General features: G+C 32.3%; 6 protein-coding genes and 2 long non-coding RNA genes across 9 annotated transcripts; 4 read left to right on the forward strand and 4 right to left on the reverse strand.

The window, feature by feature from the left end:
- Positions 1 to 2: 2 nt before the first annotated feature.
- Positions 3 to 1,237, forward strand: LOC149093552 (uncharacterized). The gene is made up of 2 exons (XR_016200136.1): positions 3 to 138; positions 421 to 1,237. It is a non-coding gene; the product is annotated as an uncharacterized LOC149093552 (long non-coding RNA).
- On the reverse strand, positions 1,142 to 1,710 carry SmE (Small ribonucleoprotein particle protein SmE). Its single transcript, XM_089269613.1, has 2 exons — positions 1,625 to 1,710; positions 1,142 to 1,557 (listed from the first exon to the last, which is right to left on the reverse strand). The coding sequence occupies exon 2, from the start codon at positions 1,532 to 1,534 to the stop codon at positions 1,253 to 1,255; it is 282 nt and encodes a 93-aa protein (XP_089125739.1). The 5' UTR covers positions 1,535 to 1,557; positions 1,625 to 1,710; the 3' UTR covers positions 1,142 to 1,252.
- Positions 1,711 to 2,663: 953 nt separating this feature from the next.
- On the forward strand, positions 2,664 to 3,583 carry LOC107363112 (cytochrome c). Its single transcript, XM_015930282.3, has 3 exons — positions 2,664 to 2,721; positions 2,831 to 3,014; positions 3,109 to 3,583. The coding sequence occupies exons 2-3, from the start codon at positions 2,831 to 2,833 to the stop codon at positions 3,252 to 3,254; spliced, it is 330 nt and encodes a 109-aa protein (XP_015785768.1). The 5' UTR covers positions 2,664 to 2,721; the 3' UTR covers positions 3,255 to 3,583.
- A 248-nt stretch (positions 3,584 to 3,831) lies between these two features.
- On the reverse strand, positions 3,832 to 5,636 carry LOC107363111 (survival of motor neuron-related-splicing factor 30). The gene is made up of 4 exons (XM_015930281.3): positions 5,434 to 5,636; positions 5,204 to 5,352; positions 4,780 to 5,140; positions 3,832 to 4,316 (listed from the first exon to the last, which is right to left on the reverse strand). Exons 1-4 carry the CDS (start codon positions 5,557 to 5,559, stop codon positions 4,065 to 4,067), a joined length of 888 nt encoding a protein of 295 aa, XP_015785767.1. The 5' UTR covers positions 5,560 to 5,636; the 3' UTR covers positions 3,832 to 4,064.
- A 380-nt stretch (positions 5,637 to 6,016) lies between these two features.
- Ndf (Nucleosome-destabilizing factor) lies at positions 6,017 to 9,822 on the reverse strand. 2 transcript variants are annotated; one of them, XM_015930280.3, is made up of 2 exons: positions 9,288 to 9,822; positions 6,017 to 8,222 (listed from the first exon to the last, which is right to left on the reverse strand). In XM_015930280.3, the coding sequence occupies exons 1-2, from the start codon at positions 9,664 to 9,666 to the stop codon at positions 6,826 to 6,828; spliced, it is 1,776 nt and encodes a 591-aa protein (XP_015785766.1). In that variant the 5' UTR covers positions 9,667 to 9,822; the 3' UTR covers positions 6,017 to 6,825. The 2 variants fall into 2 exon arrangements, with proteins under 2 accessions (XP_015785766.1, XP_015785765.1); XM_015930279.3 differs by having other exon boundaries at positions 9,135 to 9,822.
- A 480-nt stretch (positions 9,823 to 10,302) lies between these two features.
- Positions 10,303 to 11,128, forward strand: LOC112538952 (uncharacterized). Its single transcript, XR_016200137.1, has 2 exons — positions 10,303 to 10,614; positions 10,937 to 11,128. It is a non-coding gene; the product is annotated as an uncharacterized LOC112538952 (long non-coding RNA).
- Positions 11,129 to 11,524: 396 nt separating this feature from the next.
- Positions 11,525 to 13,586, reverse strand: LOC107363110 (uncharacterized). The gene is made up of 2 exons (XM_089269612.1): positions 13,337 to 13,586; positions 11,525 to 13,245 (listed from the first exon to the last, which is right to left on the reverse strand). The coding sequence occupies exons 1-2, from the start codon at positions 13,369 to 13,371 to the stop codon at positions 11,709 to 11,711; spliced, it is 1,572 nt and encodes a 523-aa protein (XP_089125738.1). The 5' UTR covers positions 13,372 to 13,586; the 3' UTR covers positions 11,525 to 11,708.
- A 4,077-nt stretch (positions 13,587 to 17,663) lies between these two features.
- Positions 17,664 to 19,344, forward strand: LOC107363313 (uncharacterized UDP-glucosyltransferase YojK-like). The gene is given in 2 exon segments (NM_001323129.1): positions 17,664 to 17,698; positions 17,790 to 19,344. Coding segments are annotated over 2 exon segments (1,590 nt in total).
- Positions 19,345 to 19,377: the final 33 nt, after the last annotated feature.

Here is a 19,377-nt window from a genome sequence, read left to right on the forward strand (position 1 = left end):
ATATTTTTGGCAAAATATTGAAAAATCTTTGATGCCTTGCTAATAGGCTAGTTACCAAGAATTACGTTTCCAGGTTTACTTGAATTTTTATTATGGCCAAAGTTAAGTTTATTGTTAAAAATTGTTGATAAAGTCCAGGTAATCAAGAAGATGGTGAGAGTGAAAAAATGGATGAAAAAGAAGTGAAAGTGACCATGGCTGAAACACACACGAAAAACCGGATTGGGATGAAAGAAAAAGTAAAAGAGTGATGACATTGAGTCTCTCATTTTTTCTTCTATTCCTTTCATTTCTTTTTCATCTCTTTCTTTACTTACTTTCTGGTTCTATACTCTTTGCTTTTCAACTGCCTCTTTCTTTTCTCTCTCTCTTTCTCTCACACACAATCTCACTCACTTTTGTTTATCCTGCGATATCCAGCGATTCGATGTTGGTTTGCTGAGAAGAGAGTCATTCTTGATTTCTGGTTGATCCTGGTAACTATTATGTTCAACAGTTGATCTTGTATATGTGATTGTTATGTTGATTGATTTTGGTCTCAGTGTTGTTGACCAAAGTCACAATTTGATGATACCATCAACTGAATCTTCATTGCCTTCCAATGTTCCAATACTGTCATCATCATCAGGTACCAGGTTAATCATGACTGTCCCAAATCATTCGGATCTTGTCAGTATCACCGGAGCTTTGATCGTTTTCTCCTTTATCTCATCTTGTGTTATATTAACTTACATAATCAATGGATTCAATCTGCTTTGGGATAAGATGATTCACGGTGAGCTTGTACCTGACTCCAAAAGTGTTTTATCATCATTCATAACTTTCGCCTTTGGTCTTACCTTCTATTTAATTAATGAGATCTCAACACTTTACATTAATCTGAAGACCGGGTTAACTTCATGGATTAGGTGGAAATCAAAATCTTCAAGATGGCCAATAGCAACAACATCTATCTTTAAAAAACGAGTCTAATCAACAAAAAAAACACACCAAGAAAAATGCATCGATCAACCAAACCATCACCACCACCATAATACTACTACCACTACCACCACCACTTTTATCATCACCACCTTTTGTTACTTCTTAATCTTAATTTTTTAATCCGTATCAATTTCGCTCAAGAAAACAACCAACAGCATTTAATTGTTCATTTCAATTATTTATTGAAGCAAATTGAAACACATTATGGATCTTAATTTTTTTTTAAAAAAAATCTCATCTCAATACAATACAATTTCCTCTCGATTACTTATTGAGTTTTCGTGATGAGAGTGATATTTTCACCTTTTAACAATATTCTCCCAATTGGTTTCTTTGTCTGTGTTTTGTGATAAACCTCTTCAGCGTCGTCTAAAACCAGGTTCATGTATTCATCGAAACCAATGATGTGCCCCTCAATGCGAAGATTAACATTCTCGTTCAACCAAACTTGAATCCGAGCGCGATTCTGTAAATACCTGAATATCAGATTAATCGGTTGAACCATAACTTTCTGAATTTTTTGAGACGATGTACCTCCTTTGTAAGACATTGTTATTTCAATATTTGGTATGTCTGTCAACAAGAAAAGGAAAATTGAGTTAATACAAAGAAAAATTGTCCAAACAAACAACTAAATTACTTAGAGTGTTGAAATTAGATAAATTGAAAGATGTTAATATTAACTGTTACAAGAATACAAACTAAATTACCAAACACAGTTGAACAAGAAATTTTAAAATCAAATCGGATTCATTTTCAACACAACCCATCGCAAAGCGAAACCTTGGTTACTTGATGTTACCACAAAGGAAAAGCGCCAAATTTATACTCAAAAAGGAATACAATTTTCATCAAAAAAATTCATGGATAAAATTTTCTTTTAAAAGCAAAATTAATTGTTAACTTCAATTAAAAACTTGTTCAACAGAAATGAAGAACACTGGAATATTGTCTCTAAATCAATAATGTCTAATGATTTTAAACCCGAACTTTTTGAGTAAAATTATAAAGTTTAATTGTGATACTTAAAATTACAAAAATTGTCTCCATTTTCGGTTCTTTTTTTTTATTAACTTTAATCCGTTTTAAATTAATTTATCGGTATACGAAAATACCTCTTATTCACAAAACAATGTTAATTAATTTAGTACACCCATGTTGGAGCTGAATTAGTAAAATTTGTTTTTAGAAAGTGAGTTTGAATTTATTGAAATACAGTTTATTCAAACTGAAATTCATGGATTTCGATCACTGGATCTTATCTAGCTATTTATAAATCACTGATTACTGTCAAAGGGCAAGATCTTTTATTTTATTAATAATTTTAATCAGATCTATTTGATCAGTTACTATTAGATTCGTTGAGTCAATTTTTAGGTTTTGTTAGAGCAAAAAGGCAATTCTAGAGTAATGTTTATCAGAGGATTTATGGATGAAAAATTGGTTTTAGATTTTCCTAAATAATTTAATGAAATTGGTAGTCCGATTGATAGTTGATCAGAAGGGAATAATAATTTGAATTGCTTTTGCTTGATTTAAGTTAATCAGTGCCGGTGATTAAATATGGCGCTTTGTTGAGTAATATCTAAGGTAACCATGCAAACGTGTTTAGTGATAACGCGTGATCAATCCGTTTCATTTCAACTATCGTTTGGTTGGTTAATTTGACATTGAGTTTGCAATCTTCTTGCTGTTTGGTTTAACTTGATCCTAGTACAAATTAAATTTTAATTTAAGGTATTAAATTTAAATCTTTTTTTCATCCTTCCTTTTTTCTTTAGTTTAAAAGATTAATTTTTATTCAATTTATTCCTATTTGCTCTTGTGATTTGACATTTTAATTTAGATGGCTGACTTACCTGATGGAGATCCAACACGAGGAAAGAAAATCTTTGTCCAAAAATGTGGTCAATGTCATGTTGCCGAAAAGGGCAAAGGACACAAACAAGGACCCAATTTATATAATTTAATTGGACGAAAGACTGGCTCTGCTGAAGGGTTTGACTACACCACCGCCAATAAAGAAAAAGGTTAGATTCTATTTTCCACTGCATGTCCTAGTTTCCCTGTACTTGTGTGACCTTGTATGTTTTGACCTTTTCCTATTTTACCCCGTTAATTTAGGTATTACCTGGAGTAGGGAGACGCTCAATATTTATCTTGAGAATCCAAAGAAGTATATCCCCGGTACAAAGATGATCTTTGCTGGTATCAAGAAAAAGCAAGAAAGAGCCGATGTCATTGCCTACTTGGAGTCAGCCAAGGATTGACCTGTTCCATCAATAGCTATTTAATTATCTAATTTAAAAATTATAATTTCACTAGAAAAGGTTATTAGGGAAAATCATGACAGCTCATGGCAAATTGGTGTCACATTGAATCTATTTTAAAACATTGTCCTTTCCTTGATCATCTTATATTAATTTAACCAAATCTTTTTGTTCTTATTCGCTCTGAGTGAATCAAATTTAAGTTATTGTTATGATTAGGGGAGTGCAGTTTAGGCTAATGAATCAGTTGAAAATTAAATTTTCTTTTATTCAATGGAAAACGGAAATTCTCACGGAAAGATAATAAAATTACTAGTTTAATTTGTTCATATGTCTCGTAATTATTCCATTTTTTTAATTTATTATCAAGAACACACCTCTGGAATGTCCTTTACCAACTTGAAAAATTTAAGTTTATCGATTTGTGTGTCTACTCATTGGAATATTCCGTCACTTAACCACTTTACTGATCATGATTATGATATGATGCAATCTATCAGATAATTTCATCAGCTATAATGGCCCATCTTCCGTCAAGGTGTCGCTCGCTATGAATGAATAAACAGGAATACAAGAGTTTATAATCATTCAATTTTAATGAATGTTAAGAAATGAGATGAATCACATCTAATTGACAATGTAAATGAATGATTTCCATGCTTAGAATAGGTCTCCAAATAAATAGTCTCGATAAAGCTGAGTGACCTTTTTCTCTTTGAAATTGTGAATTAACAAAATAAATTACAAGATTCACCATTTGTAAACCGGTTTTGCTTCACAATTTTATAATGAAAAGCCGCAAAAATAATATCATTTGTACTTGTGCTGGTGAACAGTGGATAGAGAGTGAAGATTTGGATATCTTGATGTCAAAGAAGAGGATGACGTCGAAGCTGTTGATGTACCTCTTTTATATTTATCGGCGACCACAAAGTTTGTCATTGGTTTACCAGCAATACCACAAGTTCCTACGCCGACCTTGCCCTCGACTGTATCCGGAGACTTGAAGATGCTTTGTTTCTTTGCTAACGAGCTAGCACCTTTCAAGTGCTTGTTCACGGCCTAAAAAAATAGAAAAATATATTAGTAAAATATAAAAATAAGTAATTTTTTGGATTTTTTCCCAAGGCTAAAAGGACAGTCGTCAGGAGAGAAAGATAAAGAAGTAGAGAGAGAAAGAGAGAATTGAGTACGTAGATTATGGGAAAATCGAATCAAGAATAATGCTCATTATGAGTGAAAAGCACGATACATTTGAAGTATTGATAAGGTTGATCATCAGTACCACCAGGTCAATGTCCTCAATGTTTGTAATCGAATTGATCAATTGTTCCTTGTGCTCAAGCTTTTAATCACTCACAAAAACTTTACCAAATTCATCAGATCATCTGGAAACTTGAAGGGTAGATCAAGCAACTTGATAGTTTCATTTATTTAGGTGGATGAATAAATTGTGGTAAATAATAATAAAAATATACTCATATGAAATAGAGGCTTTTTAAAAAATTGAAACTGTAAAACTTACTTTTTGATTGAACTGTTGCCATTTACTCTTCTCTTTTTCACGTTCTTCTTCCAATTCCTTGATACGATTTTGCTTTTTTTGTTGCTTCTTTTTTAAATAATCTCTATGTTGTTGTACTTGCAAACGCTTTTGTTTCGTATTTATTTGAGAAGATGATGATGGGTCAGACCTGATGCCTTTGGCTCCACGCGCACCCAGCCCACTAGTATCGATTTTCATTTTCTTCTTACTGCCTTGGGTTGGTTTTAATAAAGTGACTAAGCAAACTTCAGATACTTTTGTTTTTCCATTGGGTAAACTAGAGAATATCACATTACATTGGCCATCGCTCATGACATCTTCTATTTCAGCTTCATAGAATCTAGGGGAAAAAATGAGTAAATAATTAGATACGGAGTTTCCTCAGATCTTAAAATGTACTTACTGTCCATCTGCTGACCATGGAGCCATTACAATATCTCCTGATTGAAAATTGTGTCTTATCTCGGAGCTTTGAGGAATAACGCTGGTTTCAGTTTCCTCTTCATAAGTCCCTTCAGCGGCCATGAGATTTTTGGTCAACATAATGACCTCCTGTGAAATGAAGAGAGCAAATCATGAGTATATGATGAATATTTCTATAAAATTCAACATTAAAGGATAACAATATCTTACCTCTAAATCAGATTTCAATTTGAGTAACTCTTCATTACTAGGATCCGCTGCTATTGCAGCTTCAGCCTGTTGAAGTTGAATTTGATAATTACGGAGGTTAGCTGCTAGATCTTCTCCAGAAGACATTTTGGATGATAAATTAAGGAAGTGGACAAAAATTTACTAATGTGACACAAGTTAGACCAACACAAAAATAAACAACAGCAGAAGAAAAATGTGTTATTTCGCTTAATTTATCAGTAGGTGGCGCATCAAATAAGCTTCTTCAATAATCTTAGCAAAGCAGATTAAGCACGAATTACGAATGGTAAAGGTTACTAATTATTAAAATAATAATAAAATACACATAGGACCCGTTTAAAGCGATTACTCATTTTCGCTTAATGATGTAAAACACTTTAATTCATAAAGCTGCTTAAATTGTGATTATTTAGTTCAAAAATGTACTCTCAATGGAAAAAAAATTATATGGTAAATTAGTAAACTAAATTTATCATGAATAAAAAACGCATTGATTGAAACAGATGGTCGCGGTAAATAAAATTTTTATCGAAACATGAATTTAGTGAAAGTGAAATAGCAATTTAAAATCAATACTTTTGTTTTTATTAATGGACCTAACGTTATAATAAAGGGGTTAAATTTTATCCTTAAAGACACGAACAGTTTTACAGAAATAGGAGAAATCTTAGTTAAGCGTCAAATTGAGCGAAATTATTCAGGTTGAAGTATATAATGACAGTAAACTGGGTAAGTATACACTGATGCAGATAGAAAGAAAGAGAGGGAAAGATAAAAACATTTGAAGTGTGAAGGAAAAAAAATGGCATTTTCAGTAGAGACAAAAGGGATCATCTAATGATTTTTAGACAAAATCCTCTGATTAATGTGTTTTTATCCGACCTATGAGCTCTGGGATCAGAAGTACAATTTAATTTTGTTTCATCATGAATGATAGGGTGAGTTTTCGTGTTTTTCATGTTTTATGTATGTATGCATGTATGTAATTAATGTAAGTGTTGTGTGTTTTGTAATGGTAATGGGGAGATGGATAGGAGAGATGGTGATTTGTTGTATAAATTCTTCAAGTTGTACGATGAATGATGTCCTTTTCCAGGTGGACTGAAAAAATGTTTTCTCTTTAGCTTTGCTTTTTATCACTCTACATTTGATTTGAATTGAGTGGTAAAAGAGGTGGCATGATGAGAGAGAAACGATGATGAAGATGACAATGAAGTTTACCAGCTCGGTTTTGTAATAGTCAAAATTTGTATTTGAAAAGACGAATGAAGGCTGGACCGTTAGATCATTTTGTGTAGTATCAATATAGTTTCACATCTTCTTTGTTTTATTTCTTTCATGTATTCAATTCAACGTTCTGCTTTTAGGAGGTTAGAATCTCGATCTGATATAAACAGCGGCAACATCGTGGTCACTATATCCCAAATGTTTAGCATGCTTAAAGACCTCGTTAGTTGATGCAGTAATAGGTAAGGGATGTTCATAAGCTTCACCCAACTGCAAAGCTAGTCTGAGATCTTTTTGCATATGTGTCAATGGCATTTCGGTTGCAAAACCACCTTCAATCATTCCTTTGCCCTTGGATATCAATGTATGACAATTGAGTGGCGAAATTGAAAGAATTTCAAGTAAATCTTTCTGGGATAATCCAGTTCTGTCTGCTAGAGCCATACTCTCTGCTAATGACCCGATAAGATTACCCATAAGCATGGAAATCAAAAGTCCCATTTTTGAAGCGTCACCTACTTGATTACCCAAATAGAAATTATGACTGCTTATGGCTTGGAAACAGGTATTGCAGTCGTCGTATAATGATCTTTCTCCTGCTACTAGAGCACTAAGATTACCGTCCTCGGCGTGCTTTTTACCTCCAGAAATGAGATGCACCTCTAAATAGCGACCACCTCGAGCTACAATAGCTTCATTAACATCATTACTGGTATCTGGTCCTATTGATGTCAATTCTACATATCCTTTACCCGATTTCATTTCAGCTAGAACACCACAATTACCAAAAACGATTTCCTTGACTGCATGAGGATCAGCTAAACATGAGAAAGTTACGTCTGATGCAGCGACGACGTCAGCTGGAGTAGTTGCCTTGGTTGCTCCTGCTTTAATAAAATCTTTACATTTACTTGGAGTCCTATTCCAAACAGTTACTGAATGTCCAGAGTTGAGAAGATTTTTGAGGAGTCTTTGACCCATAAATCCAAGTCCGATGAAACCAAATTTAAGGGATGAAGCTTTAATATTCTTGGCCTTTTCTGATACAGAACCAATATCAAGCTCATTTTGATTGTTAAGTGCATTTGAATTATCAAGAAGATAGTTGGAAGTTCTAGCTAAAATGTTACGAGCAGTCTTACTAGGTGATTTAGGTGCTGGGGAAGATGTACTTGAAATATCCTCTGATGGAGTTGTCTTGCTTCTTTTAACTGGTGGGGTAGCGGTGTCCTCGTCGTTGGCGGCTGGCGAAGATGTAGATGCATTCTCAGTATTATTGAGTCCTGTTGATCTTCTAGCTTTATGTTTGAAAGGCGTACGACTATAATCTCGTTGATGGGACGAGGATGGAGTGGCACTCGTTGAGTTTTTCTCTTTCTCTTTTTCTTTTTTCTTATCTTCTTTTTTGTCTTCTTTTTTGTCTTCCTTCTTTTCTTCTTTCTTTTCTTTTTTATCGTCTTTCTTCTCAGCCTTTTCAGGCTTTTCAGCCTTCTCAGCCTTCTCTGACTCTTTGTTTCCTTCTTTCTGATTTGTTTTGGAATCTAAAGTTGAAATGTGAATGGAAAATAATCAGAAAAAATTAAAAATATCAAGGTTAAGATCTTTTGTAATCAAGATTATACATGATGAAAACGGAAAATTTATGAGAAATGATTGAAAATGGTGATCCAAAAAATAACAAAAGCTGATTGGGAAGAAGCCAAGTTATTATTAAGCAGTTCAGTTGAGATCTGAGAAAGGAAAATTATCTTAGGAATTTTGGCGGACATAAAAGACATTATTTTTTATAAAATGCATATTGGACTCTTGATTGACCTGCAATATCTAAGTTATCTCGAAGTTAAAAACAAAGCCAGAGAATTAATAGTCAGTTGGTTAGATGTCATACACGAATTCGACAATGAAAGTCAAAGGTTAAAAGAACGGTGTCTATAAGATGCGTTCTGAAAAAGAGACAACTCTTTAAAGACCCAACCTCAGAAAGTATATCCTAAGACCTAACAGAATTGGTACAATTCGCGGAAGAAGTGCTTTATACCTCGTTAAATGAATATTGAGAAAAAGAGGAACGGGCACAATGGGAACAAAAAAAGACAAGTGTAAAACAAAAATTGAAACGTGAACATAAATGCAAACGAGACAGGAAAAAGCAAGCGAGGGAAAAATAAGGAAGAAAAAGGTAATACACATAAGATGGCTGGGACTATGGGATAGATATGTGTAATTTATCAAAGAAGAGGGAAAGATGAAGAGAAAGTAGCTGGGAACATGCGTAGGGTGTGTTAGCGCCAAACGGCTGTGACCGCCGATAGTAGGGAAGAAAACTGAGGGAGCAAGCAGAGTAAAGGAAAGGGGGGTAGGAAAAGGTGATAGGGAAGAAATGAATATGATGGCGGTGAATGAAATTTTTGAGGTTACAAGCTGACGATCTTCCTCCGGAAAAATGAACTAACCTCCTGCTGCAGAACTGGAAGCGATCTCTCCGCTTTTAGAGGGTATTTCACTTGACTTAACCGTCTTGGTATTACTTAAATCATCTTTAGGGTCTTTACTTGATACTTCTTCCCCATTATCATCATTATCTACTTCACCACTAGATTCCTGACCTTTTTCGGCGCTAGATTTTTCAGTGAGAGGTGCCATTGGAATATCACCAGTTCCACCTTTTTTAATATATTCCTCCATAGCGTCAATGGCCTCCTTAAATGCATTACTTTTGTTCAATTTGCAAAACTGTTCCTTGAACTCTTTGTAAGGTTTAATTGCTTCCTCAGGTATCCAAGCAAAATTATTTGAACCAAAAAAGTAAACACATTGGGTTGGTTTATTCCGATAATTTCCTGGAGGTCTTTTGATGTTAGGTAACGAGGGGTCAACTATTTTACCAGGCCAAGGGCTAAATCCTTTCATTTTTGCCCAAACCAAATCACCAATGGTATATTTGGAGCCAGAAACGGCTGGTGAAGAAGTTACTTTATTATCCATTTGTGGTCACTTCGTCTGTCAGTTTCGATCAATTTAATTAGATACCGATGAAGGTTTTAAAGTTGGTAATGTATACACATAAATTAGTACGATAAACAGAAACTAACAACAACCAAATTTTCAACAGATTTATTTAAGAAAGATTTGGTTCAATTTTTGAATCAATGTTAGATTTTTAGGCGCCATCTTTCTTTTATTGGCTCAAGAAGTTCATAGTCAAGTTTTAACCGGTCTATTCAAAATTCACTCACCAGTTAACTATTTAAAGATTCAAATTCACTAAATATAACAATTAAAGCACAGATAAAATGAGTTGATTAAATGTCATTCAATAAAATGTCACAAATAAAATAATTAACTGTTGACCAAGCTGATAAATAATTGTAGGAACATTTATTAACGGAAAATTCACTTGGGGTTTTCAAAAAAAGGGGGAAGAGAAAAGCAAAGTTTATTCTCTAAGGGTTGGTAGATGGAGCAAGTATCGATAATGCTGTGAAAATAGACTTGTTTGGCTAATTTCAACGAAAATTATTAATTTTAACTTAAGGCTAACAAAAAGATTATTGTGACAGATGTGACAATTAATAAATTAAGGCGAATATCAATGTAATCTTGTTGCAACTTGAAAATTGCTATTCAATCATTCGGTCCGAAGGTTTAATTGTTATCATCAATATTATTGCTAAACTCATCGAGTCTGTTTCTTTCATTGTTTGATTGTGTTAAAACCATTTTACTATTCACCACTTCAATTGAAAATCTAAAGATCAATCAATCTCTGTAGTATCAACATATTGTAATTAATTTCAGATTAATTGTTATCTCTTCAATCTGACTGGACTTGCCTTCAAATAGTGTTTTTAATATCGTACTTTATTTATTTCCTGTGAGAAGATTGTCAAAATAAGTTCCTTGCTTTTACTTTTCATCATTATTGACTATTACGTATGTTTTCAATATTAAGACAATTTGAAACAATCAGCCGATTCAACAGTAATCAATGGGATCTAATAGTGAGATGTTGAGCACAATGACGTAGATAATGACGACAATCAATTAGAGTTCATCTGTTGATTGGTTTAATAAATTAACTTTGTAGACAGAATCAATAATAGATAAGATTCTGGGATCCACCATAAAATTCTTCATTTTCTTTCCTTGTGAGTGTTGAAGAAGCTGTCAATTTCAAAGATAATTGATTAACACTCATCATCGCACATTCATTATTGCATAATCAACTGAAAATTAATTTTCTCCTTCATTGAAGATTGTCACCCCACAGAACTAGAAGGAACGGTCATCCAAAATATTGTCAATGCTGGTGAATTGTTAATTTTTTGGTGACTCCTGGTAGAGGCTCGACTCGATCATGTCCCTCGATTATGATTAACAAAAGCTAGTGCCCTAGCAACTCTGATTAGCTCAACATTCTAGGAGATTAAAATGTTTTTCATGTCAATTTTACAATGATTGAACCCATCAAATGAGCTGCACGGTTACTTATTTTTCTTGAGAAAAAACATTTTATCAGAAATCTTGGTGTTTATGCAATAACTGCTAACTGTTGAACATTGATCAGTTTCATTCTGCGTGCTCATTGACTCGTTGACACAATTGATTGCTGACAGTTGAAATTTACGAAGGCACTTTTAGCTTGCTTAGAATCAATCAAATACATTGTGATTGCAATCTAAGTGATTGTAATATCTACAGAAAGGACTTTTCAAACTCAAATGACCTTGTCAATGAGCACTAGGCAACAAGCGAATTGATATTTCTGTTGCAGAATTTTCTGATTTAGTTAAAGTTGATGAGACAGCATTTGGTTGCTGAATAAATATTGTCAAGTCTGGGATAGAGTATGGAGAAAAGTAGTCTTTAATGAAAAATGAAAGAAAGTAGCGAGGTATATAATTACGAATTGAAAATGGTCCAAGAATTTATATTGACATGAAATTGAAATTGGAAATAAAATATGAAAATGAAGGAATATAGATTGATTAAAGATATATAGTGGCTCATGCCAGATTGAGTAATAGTTAGGACTCAATTAGAATTGATGGTTCATTCCAAACTGGTGATATTTTACCAGATTTATCTTGCGATGTTGTTGTTGTTGTATTATTTCCATTCATATTGTTTGTCATGTTATTAACTGTTATGTTTCCATTCATCTTTCCATTCATGTTAATCGTCCTTTGATTATTGTCATTCATTTCAACTTGTGAAGAAGGTACTGTTTGTCCAACTGTCTTTACTGGTGGTGATGTTATTGTTTTTTTAGTTGCTTTCGATAATTTATCCAATGGTCCATTTTTAACAACTTCAATTAGCTTCTCATTTAAAATATCATGACTTTTTGTTTCTCTTAAATGTTTACCAATCAATTCAACTCTTTTAATTAATTCTTTATCATTAAGAATTTCATCAATACCATTCAATAATTCACTTTCAGTTACTCGATAAGGTAAGAAAAATTTACCAATCTTCTTGTCAACAGCTCTTCGTCCATTATCATGTTGATCACCAAATAATGGCATAACAATAAAAGGTTTACCAAAATAAATTGTCTCAATGAAACTGTTATTACCACCATGATGTATAACCATATCAACACGAGGCATTATCTTCATTTGATTCAAATATTTTGATCCAACCATGTTATCAGGTAATACAATTTTATCATGGTGTATACCCTTTGATACAATAAACTTGTGTGGTGATTTACCCAATATCCCAATTAATCGACTCATCAATTTATAATTTGATGTTCCAAGTGAACCAAGTGAAAATAAGATAATCTTTGAATCAGCATTCTCTTTAAAGAAACTTTCATCTATTCCAAGTGGTATATCATCACTTCCTCGTACCATATGATCAACTCTAAACCATTTATCTGGAACTGGACCAAATTCAGAGTAATCTAAATCCTCTGGATAAGGATATAAATTTAAATATGGTGATTTACCAAGTATAGAGAAATCAAGACGATCCTCTGACTCTGGATCAATTCCTTTAGATCGGAACAAATCGTCAAATTGTTTTTTAATAACAGCCAAACTATCATTAAAAGCCAAACGTAGTCTCTCAAATTCTGCAGGATCATCATTTATTCCAAGAGCTGATGAATATGGTGGTACATTTGGTCCCCAATAAGCAATCAATGGACTGGTTGACCATAGAACCACATAAGGTATTCCAGAATTAATAATTGCAGGAACAGAAACCCAAAAATCAAATATAATTAAATCTGGTTTCATTCTTTCAAGAATCACTGTATATTGATCATCTGCTTTTAACAAATAATCATAAAAATTTTCATTGCTTGGCACATTTAAATGAATAAATTTTTCAATTGTCTCCATATCAAATACTCGTGATCTTTCCTCCATGAATTTACCCCATTTTTCTTGAGGATCTCTATCAGCTTCAAAACCATCAGCAACAATTGATTCAATACCAAAATTATTTCCAGCAACAGCTTTTGTCCAATTTTTTGGTACAACAAAAATACATTCATGATTATATTTTTGTAATATTTTAGCCAAACCAATACAAGCATTTACATGTCCATGCCTATTGAAAACAATTACATAATAATAATGTAAAAATGTTGAAATATTTCTATATAAATTGCAAGAAAATATATGATAATATGAAAACTTACCCGTCCATAGGAAGAAATGCAATTTTTAGCTTCATCTTTAATTTCAAGGTTTTCGTAGTAATGTTGATATATTAAATAATATTTATCTTGTTGATATTTTTGTTGATGTTTAAATTGATGATGATTGATATAAATTAACAAATTGTAAAATATTACAATAGCAAAACAGTGGAACAGTCAAACAGTAAAATTGAAACTGAAACTGAAAACTTAAATTGTTGAAAATGTTGATGTGAACTTGGTGAAATGAATTCTGAAATGAGTAACCAAGTAAAAGTAGCCAAACTAATAGTCAGAAGATGAAGCAGAAGAAGAAGAAGATAAAGAAGACACAAAAATTGTGTGCTTTTAGAGAGCAAAGGAGAGATGTAAAGATAGACAGTAAGATAGAAAAAGTGAGAGAGAAAGACAGAGACTAACTGATTGATTAGAAGACAAAATGACAGAGTGAGAAGGTAAGAAGATGGATGATAAGAGAGAGAGAGAGAGAGAGAGAGAGAGAGAGATAATTGAACGATGACAATTTAGTTTAAAACAAATAAAAAAAGATTGACTTTTATTAAAATTCAAGTCTAGATTTAACTTGACTTGACATTCGGTTGGGTTAACTTTAAACTGAAATATTAACCAAAATTGTTGCTTCTCTTTATCCCATGAACACACAGAATAATTATCATGAAAACAAATCTATCTTAAACATTATCATCATCATTTGATTATATATCTTGTCATATTATTTATCAACCTTTTCTTCTTCTTCTTTCTTCTTCTTCTTCTTCCCAATCAATCTCCTCCTTCCCTCCTTTCCTTCCTTCCTTCCTCCTCCTATTAACACTTACATTGATTCAAGTGTAAATTCGGCCTTGCAAATTAACTCTTACACATGAAATTAATAGGAAAATAACAAAGTTAACCTTAAGGCAATCCTCACAATAAATCAAGTCAATAATATATTTTTATCATCACATGCTGTTAGACTTATGAATAATTGGTTATGATGTAAATATTTCGTAAATAGTTAATCCTTCAAGACCTGAAATTTCATTGCATCTTCAAATGTTAACATTATCTCGAGTCTTAACAATACAACTTGTCTTCAGTGCTTTCACTTTCAACGTTATTATTGTAAACAAGCAGTTGATTGATTGAACATGAGTAACTCAATAGATGTCAATTAAATAGGTTAATCATAAACAACCAATTGAAGGTTTTTCCTTTGAAAAACATTGTTCTTATTTGATAAACTCAACTGAAAATATCTTCAAAAGTATATTTTATCAACAGCAAGAAAGATATAAACAATTATTGTTATTGATATCCAGGTAAACCCACCAATAAGATGAAAAATCTTCCACTCTTCCTGTTTTTCAACAGAATCATTTCACCTGCAGATTATTCACATTTTTTTTCAAGCCTTACAGTTTGATTGCCTTTAATTGTCCACTTTAAATGTCATACACTGAAGTCAATCTGATTTGTATCAATAAATTTTCAGGGTTCCTTGCAATGAGAAAATCCTTTTCCTTAAATGCTCACCCCTGATGAACGCATTTGAAAAGATTAATTGGTGATTAAATACACGGAAGAGTTTCTATGTTATCTGAATAAGTTCATTGGCTTTCAGGCTTAACTCGTGAGGCAAGTTCATTGGCCATAAATTTTAATACCGATTCTATCCAGTATTTGCAGGAAAATCATGGCTCGAGAAATCATTAACATTGCCATCAAAAGTCAAGATCAAGATAATGAATTGAAGGATATCAAAAATAAAATCAGATATGAATACTGATATCTTGAAATGGTTAATCTTGTCAAATGTTGATCATTGAGTTTATTTATGCAATTTTGCTTAAACCTGAATCAGCCAATGAATTGATATCAGATGACCCTCAACCGATAACCAGACTTAACCAGTGGCTCTCAATGAACCAGGGATAAATGATTTATAAATATCAATGTCTAATTGTCAATGGTGTTTCAATATGTTATTGACAATAATGAGAAACTGGTTAAGAGCTACTAAAGCTGGTGTAAGCCGAAAAGTGGCTAAACCCAAGTGTTTGCTCTAACGAGATTTACTTTAATTTGGTTGGTCAAATTCAATCAGATAGGTTTCTCCTTGAATCAATTGAACTTCGCCTTGAAGCAATTTCAAGTATCATTGAAATTGAGAATTGACAATGCAAATGAAGAGCGAAAAGCCAGTGAAAACCAGTGAAAGTTGAGTGTAAACTGGGCTCAAACCAAATCCAAAATGTGATAAACACAAAACTGCCAATTGTTTACCGTCTCAATACAAGTTGAAGTTGATCAAATAGATTTCATAATTAGAATTGCTATTTGACAGCTGCTTAATCATAATGATTCAAGCTGAAATCAATGGTCAACACATTTTCATGAGAGTTTTAAGGTGATTGGAATAAATGAGCATAAATGAAATGCTGGTTTAAAGGGTTCGCCTTCAAAATATACAACTGTATGTAATATACATATGTAATAACTAAACCTTTTTGGATAAAGCTCAAGTCAAAATAGATGAAAATAAAAAATGAATATTTCTCCATATTATCTCTAGTCTCTAGGCTCAACTTGGATTTATTTAATCAAGGAATTAACACAAATTATTCACCGTAATCCTGAATCGTTTAAATTAAGGTGTTCATCCGCAGAGCTCATCATATGTTTCTAGCCTAAAAACCTCTATTGTTGCATTATCTGGTTTGAAATAGCTATTTGACCCTTTACCGGTTTAAAGATCGATGAATGACCTTATCAAGGTGATTCTTGACTTTCTCATCATTATGATATGGTGTAAATGAGGTTGCCCGATAATCTGGTTAGAAGAAAGAAAGAAAGAAAGGGAATGAAAAAACGTAAATCTCTTGTTAGATTATCAAAGATTAAGAGCTCTTTAAGTATGATTACTATTAAAACACAATTGACAAGAGATACAATTGAATACATGAGAGGATCAATCAAGACTATTGAAGGTTTGGATAGATCAATTCAAGCGAATATATCGTACTTTACTCTATGATCAGGATAGACCTGGACTTTGATTTACCCAGGTATTGTGATTGATAATAATAAAAGGTAAATAATTTTGAGGCCAACCCGATTCAAAGTGACAATTTCAATTGACTTGCCTTCAATAAATGATGTGACGTCAACATTAGATTATTAATTGATACCATTGTTTATAATTGTTGATTAGGTTCCTTAGACTGAAAAGCATATGATTCATTTTCAGGTTTTATCTGACCAAATAGTAAGGAAACATCCGTAAAAGATTTAAGTGGATGAATTAGGGATCAGCTTGGAACGGAAAAATTGCCACTTGTTGACTAATTGTGCAATGAGGTATTTGAACAGATTTACAATCAAATGCACTGATAAATTTATTATTGATTTGATTTATTGTTAGGATTACCTTAAGGTTAACTTTGTTATTTTCCTATTAATTTCATGTGTAAGAGTTAATTTGCAAGGCCGAATTTACACTTGAATCAATGTAAGTGTTAATAGGAGGAGGAAGGAAGGAAGGAAAGGAGGGAAGGAGGAGATTGATTGGTAAGAAGAAGAAGAAGAAAGAAGAAGAAGAAAAGGTTGATAAATAATATGACAAGATATATAATCAAATGATGATGATAATGTTTAAGATAGATTTGTTTTCATGATAATTATTCCGTGTTTCATGGGATAAAGAGAAGCAACAATTTTGGTTAATATTTCAGTTTAAAGTTAACCCAACCGAATGTCAAGTCAAGTTAAATCTAGACTTGAATTTTAATAAAAGTCAATCTTTTTTTATTTGTTTTAAACCAAATTGTCATCGTTCAATTATCTCTCTCTCTCTCTCTCTCTCTCTCTCTCTGTCTCTCTCTCTCTCTCTTATCATCCATCTTCTTACCTTCTCACTCTGTCATTTTGTCTTCTAATCAATCAGTTAGTCTCTGTCTTTTTCTCACTTACTCTATCTTACTGTCTATCTTTACATCTCTCCTTTGCTCTCTAAAAGCACACAATTTTTGTGTCTTCTTTATCTTCTTCTTCTTCTGCTTCATCTTCTGACTATTAGTTTGGCTACTTTTACTTGGTTACTCATTTCAGAATTCATTTCATCAAGTTCACATCAACATTTTCAACATTTAAGTTTTCAGTTTCAGTTTCTATTTTACTGTTTGACTGTTCCACTGTTTTGCTATTGTAATATTTTACAATTTGTTAATTTATATCAATCATCATCAATTTAAACATCAACAAAAATATCAACAAGATAAATATTATTTAATATATCAACATTACTACGAAAACCTTGAAATTAAAGATGAAGCTAAAAATTGCATTTCTTCCTATGGACGGGTAAGTTTTCATATTATCATATATTTTCTTGCAATTTATATAGAAATATTTCAACATTTTTACATTATTATTATGTAATTGTTTTCAATAGGCATGGACATGTAAATGCTTGTATTGGTTTGGCTAAAATATTACAAAAATATAATCATGAATGTATTTTTGTTGTACCAAAAAATTGGACAAAAGCTGTTGCTGGAAATAATTTTGGTATTGAATCAATTGTTGCTGATGGTTTTGAAGCTGATAGAGATCCTCAAGAAAAATGGGGTAAATTCATGGAGGAAAGATCACGAGTATTTGATATGGAGACAATTGAAAAATTTATTCATTTAAATGTGCCAAGCAATGAAAATTTTTATGATTATTTGTTAAAAGCAGATGATCAATATACAGTGATTCTTGAAAGAATGAAACCAGATTTGATTATATTTGATTTTTGGGTTTCTGTTCCTGCAATTATTAATTCTGGAATACCTTATGTGGTTCTATGGTCAACCAGTCCATTGATTGCTTATTGGGGACCAAATGTACCACCATATTCATCAGCTCTTGGAATAAATGATGATCCTGCAGAATTTGAGAGACTACGTTTGGCATTTAATGATAGTTTGGCTGTTATTAAAAAACAATTTGACGAATTGTTTCGATCTAAAGGAATTGATCCAGAGACAGAGGATCGTCTTGATTTCTCTATACTTGGTAAATCACCATATTTAAATTTATATCCTTATCCAGAGGATTTAGATTATTCTGAATTTGGTCCAGTTCCAGATAAATGGTTTAGAGTTGATCATATGGTACGAGGAAGTGATGATATACCACTTGGAATAGATGAAAGTTTCTTTAAAGAGAATGCTGATTCAAAGATTATACTATTTTCACTTGGTTCACTTGGAACATCAAATTATAAATTGATGAGTCGATTAATTGGGATATTGGGTAAATCACCACACAAGTTTATTGTATCAAAGGGTATACACCATGATAAAATTGTATTACCTGATAACATGGTTGGATCAAAATATTTGAATCAAATGAAGATAATGCCTCGTGTTGATATGGTTATACATCATGGTGGTAATAACAGTTTCATTGAGACAATTTATTTTGGTAAACCTTTTATTGTTATGCCATTATTTGGTGATCAACATGATAATGGACGACGAGCTGTTGACAAAAAGATTGGTAAATTTTTCTTACCCTATCGAGTAACTGAAAGTGAATTATTGAATGGTATTGATGAAATTCTTAATGATAAAGAATTAATTAAAAGAGTTGAATTGATTGGTAAACATTTAAGAGAAACAAAAAGTCATGATATTTTAAATGAGAAGCTAATTGAAGTCGTTAAAAATGGACCATTGGATAAATTATCGAAAGCAACTAAAAAAACAATAACATCACCACCAGTAAAGACAGTTGGACAAACAGTACCTTCTTCACAAGTTGAAATGAATGACAATAATCAAAGGACGATTAACATGAATGGAAACATGAATGGAAAGATGAATGGAAACATAACAGTTAATAACATGACAAACAATATGAATGGAAATAATACAACAACAACAACAACAACATCGCAAGATAAATCTGGTAAAATATCACCAGTTTGGAATGAACCATCAATTCTAATTGAGTCCTAACTATTACTCAATCTGGCATGAGCCACTATATAT

This window comes from Tetranychus urticae, chromosome 3 (assembly GCF_039701765.1).
Source record: "Tetranychus urticae isolate SD_2017Ah chromosome 3, NJAU_TeUrti_SD_1.0, whole genome shotgun sequence".
In the NCBI taxonomy this organism is placed as follows: Eukaryota; Metazoa; Arthropoda; class Arachnida; order Trombidiformes; family Tetranychidae; genus Tetranychus; species Tetranychus urticae.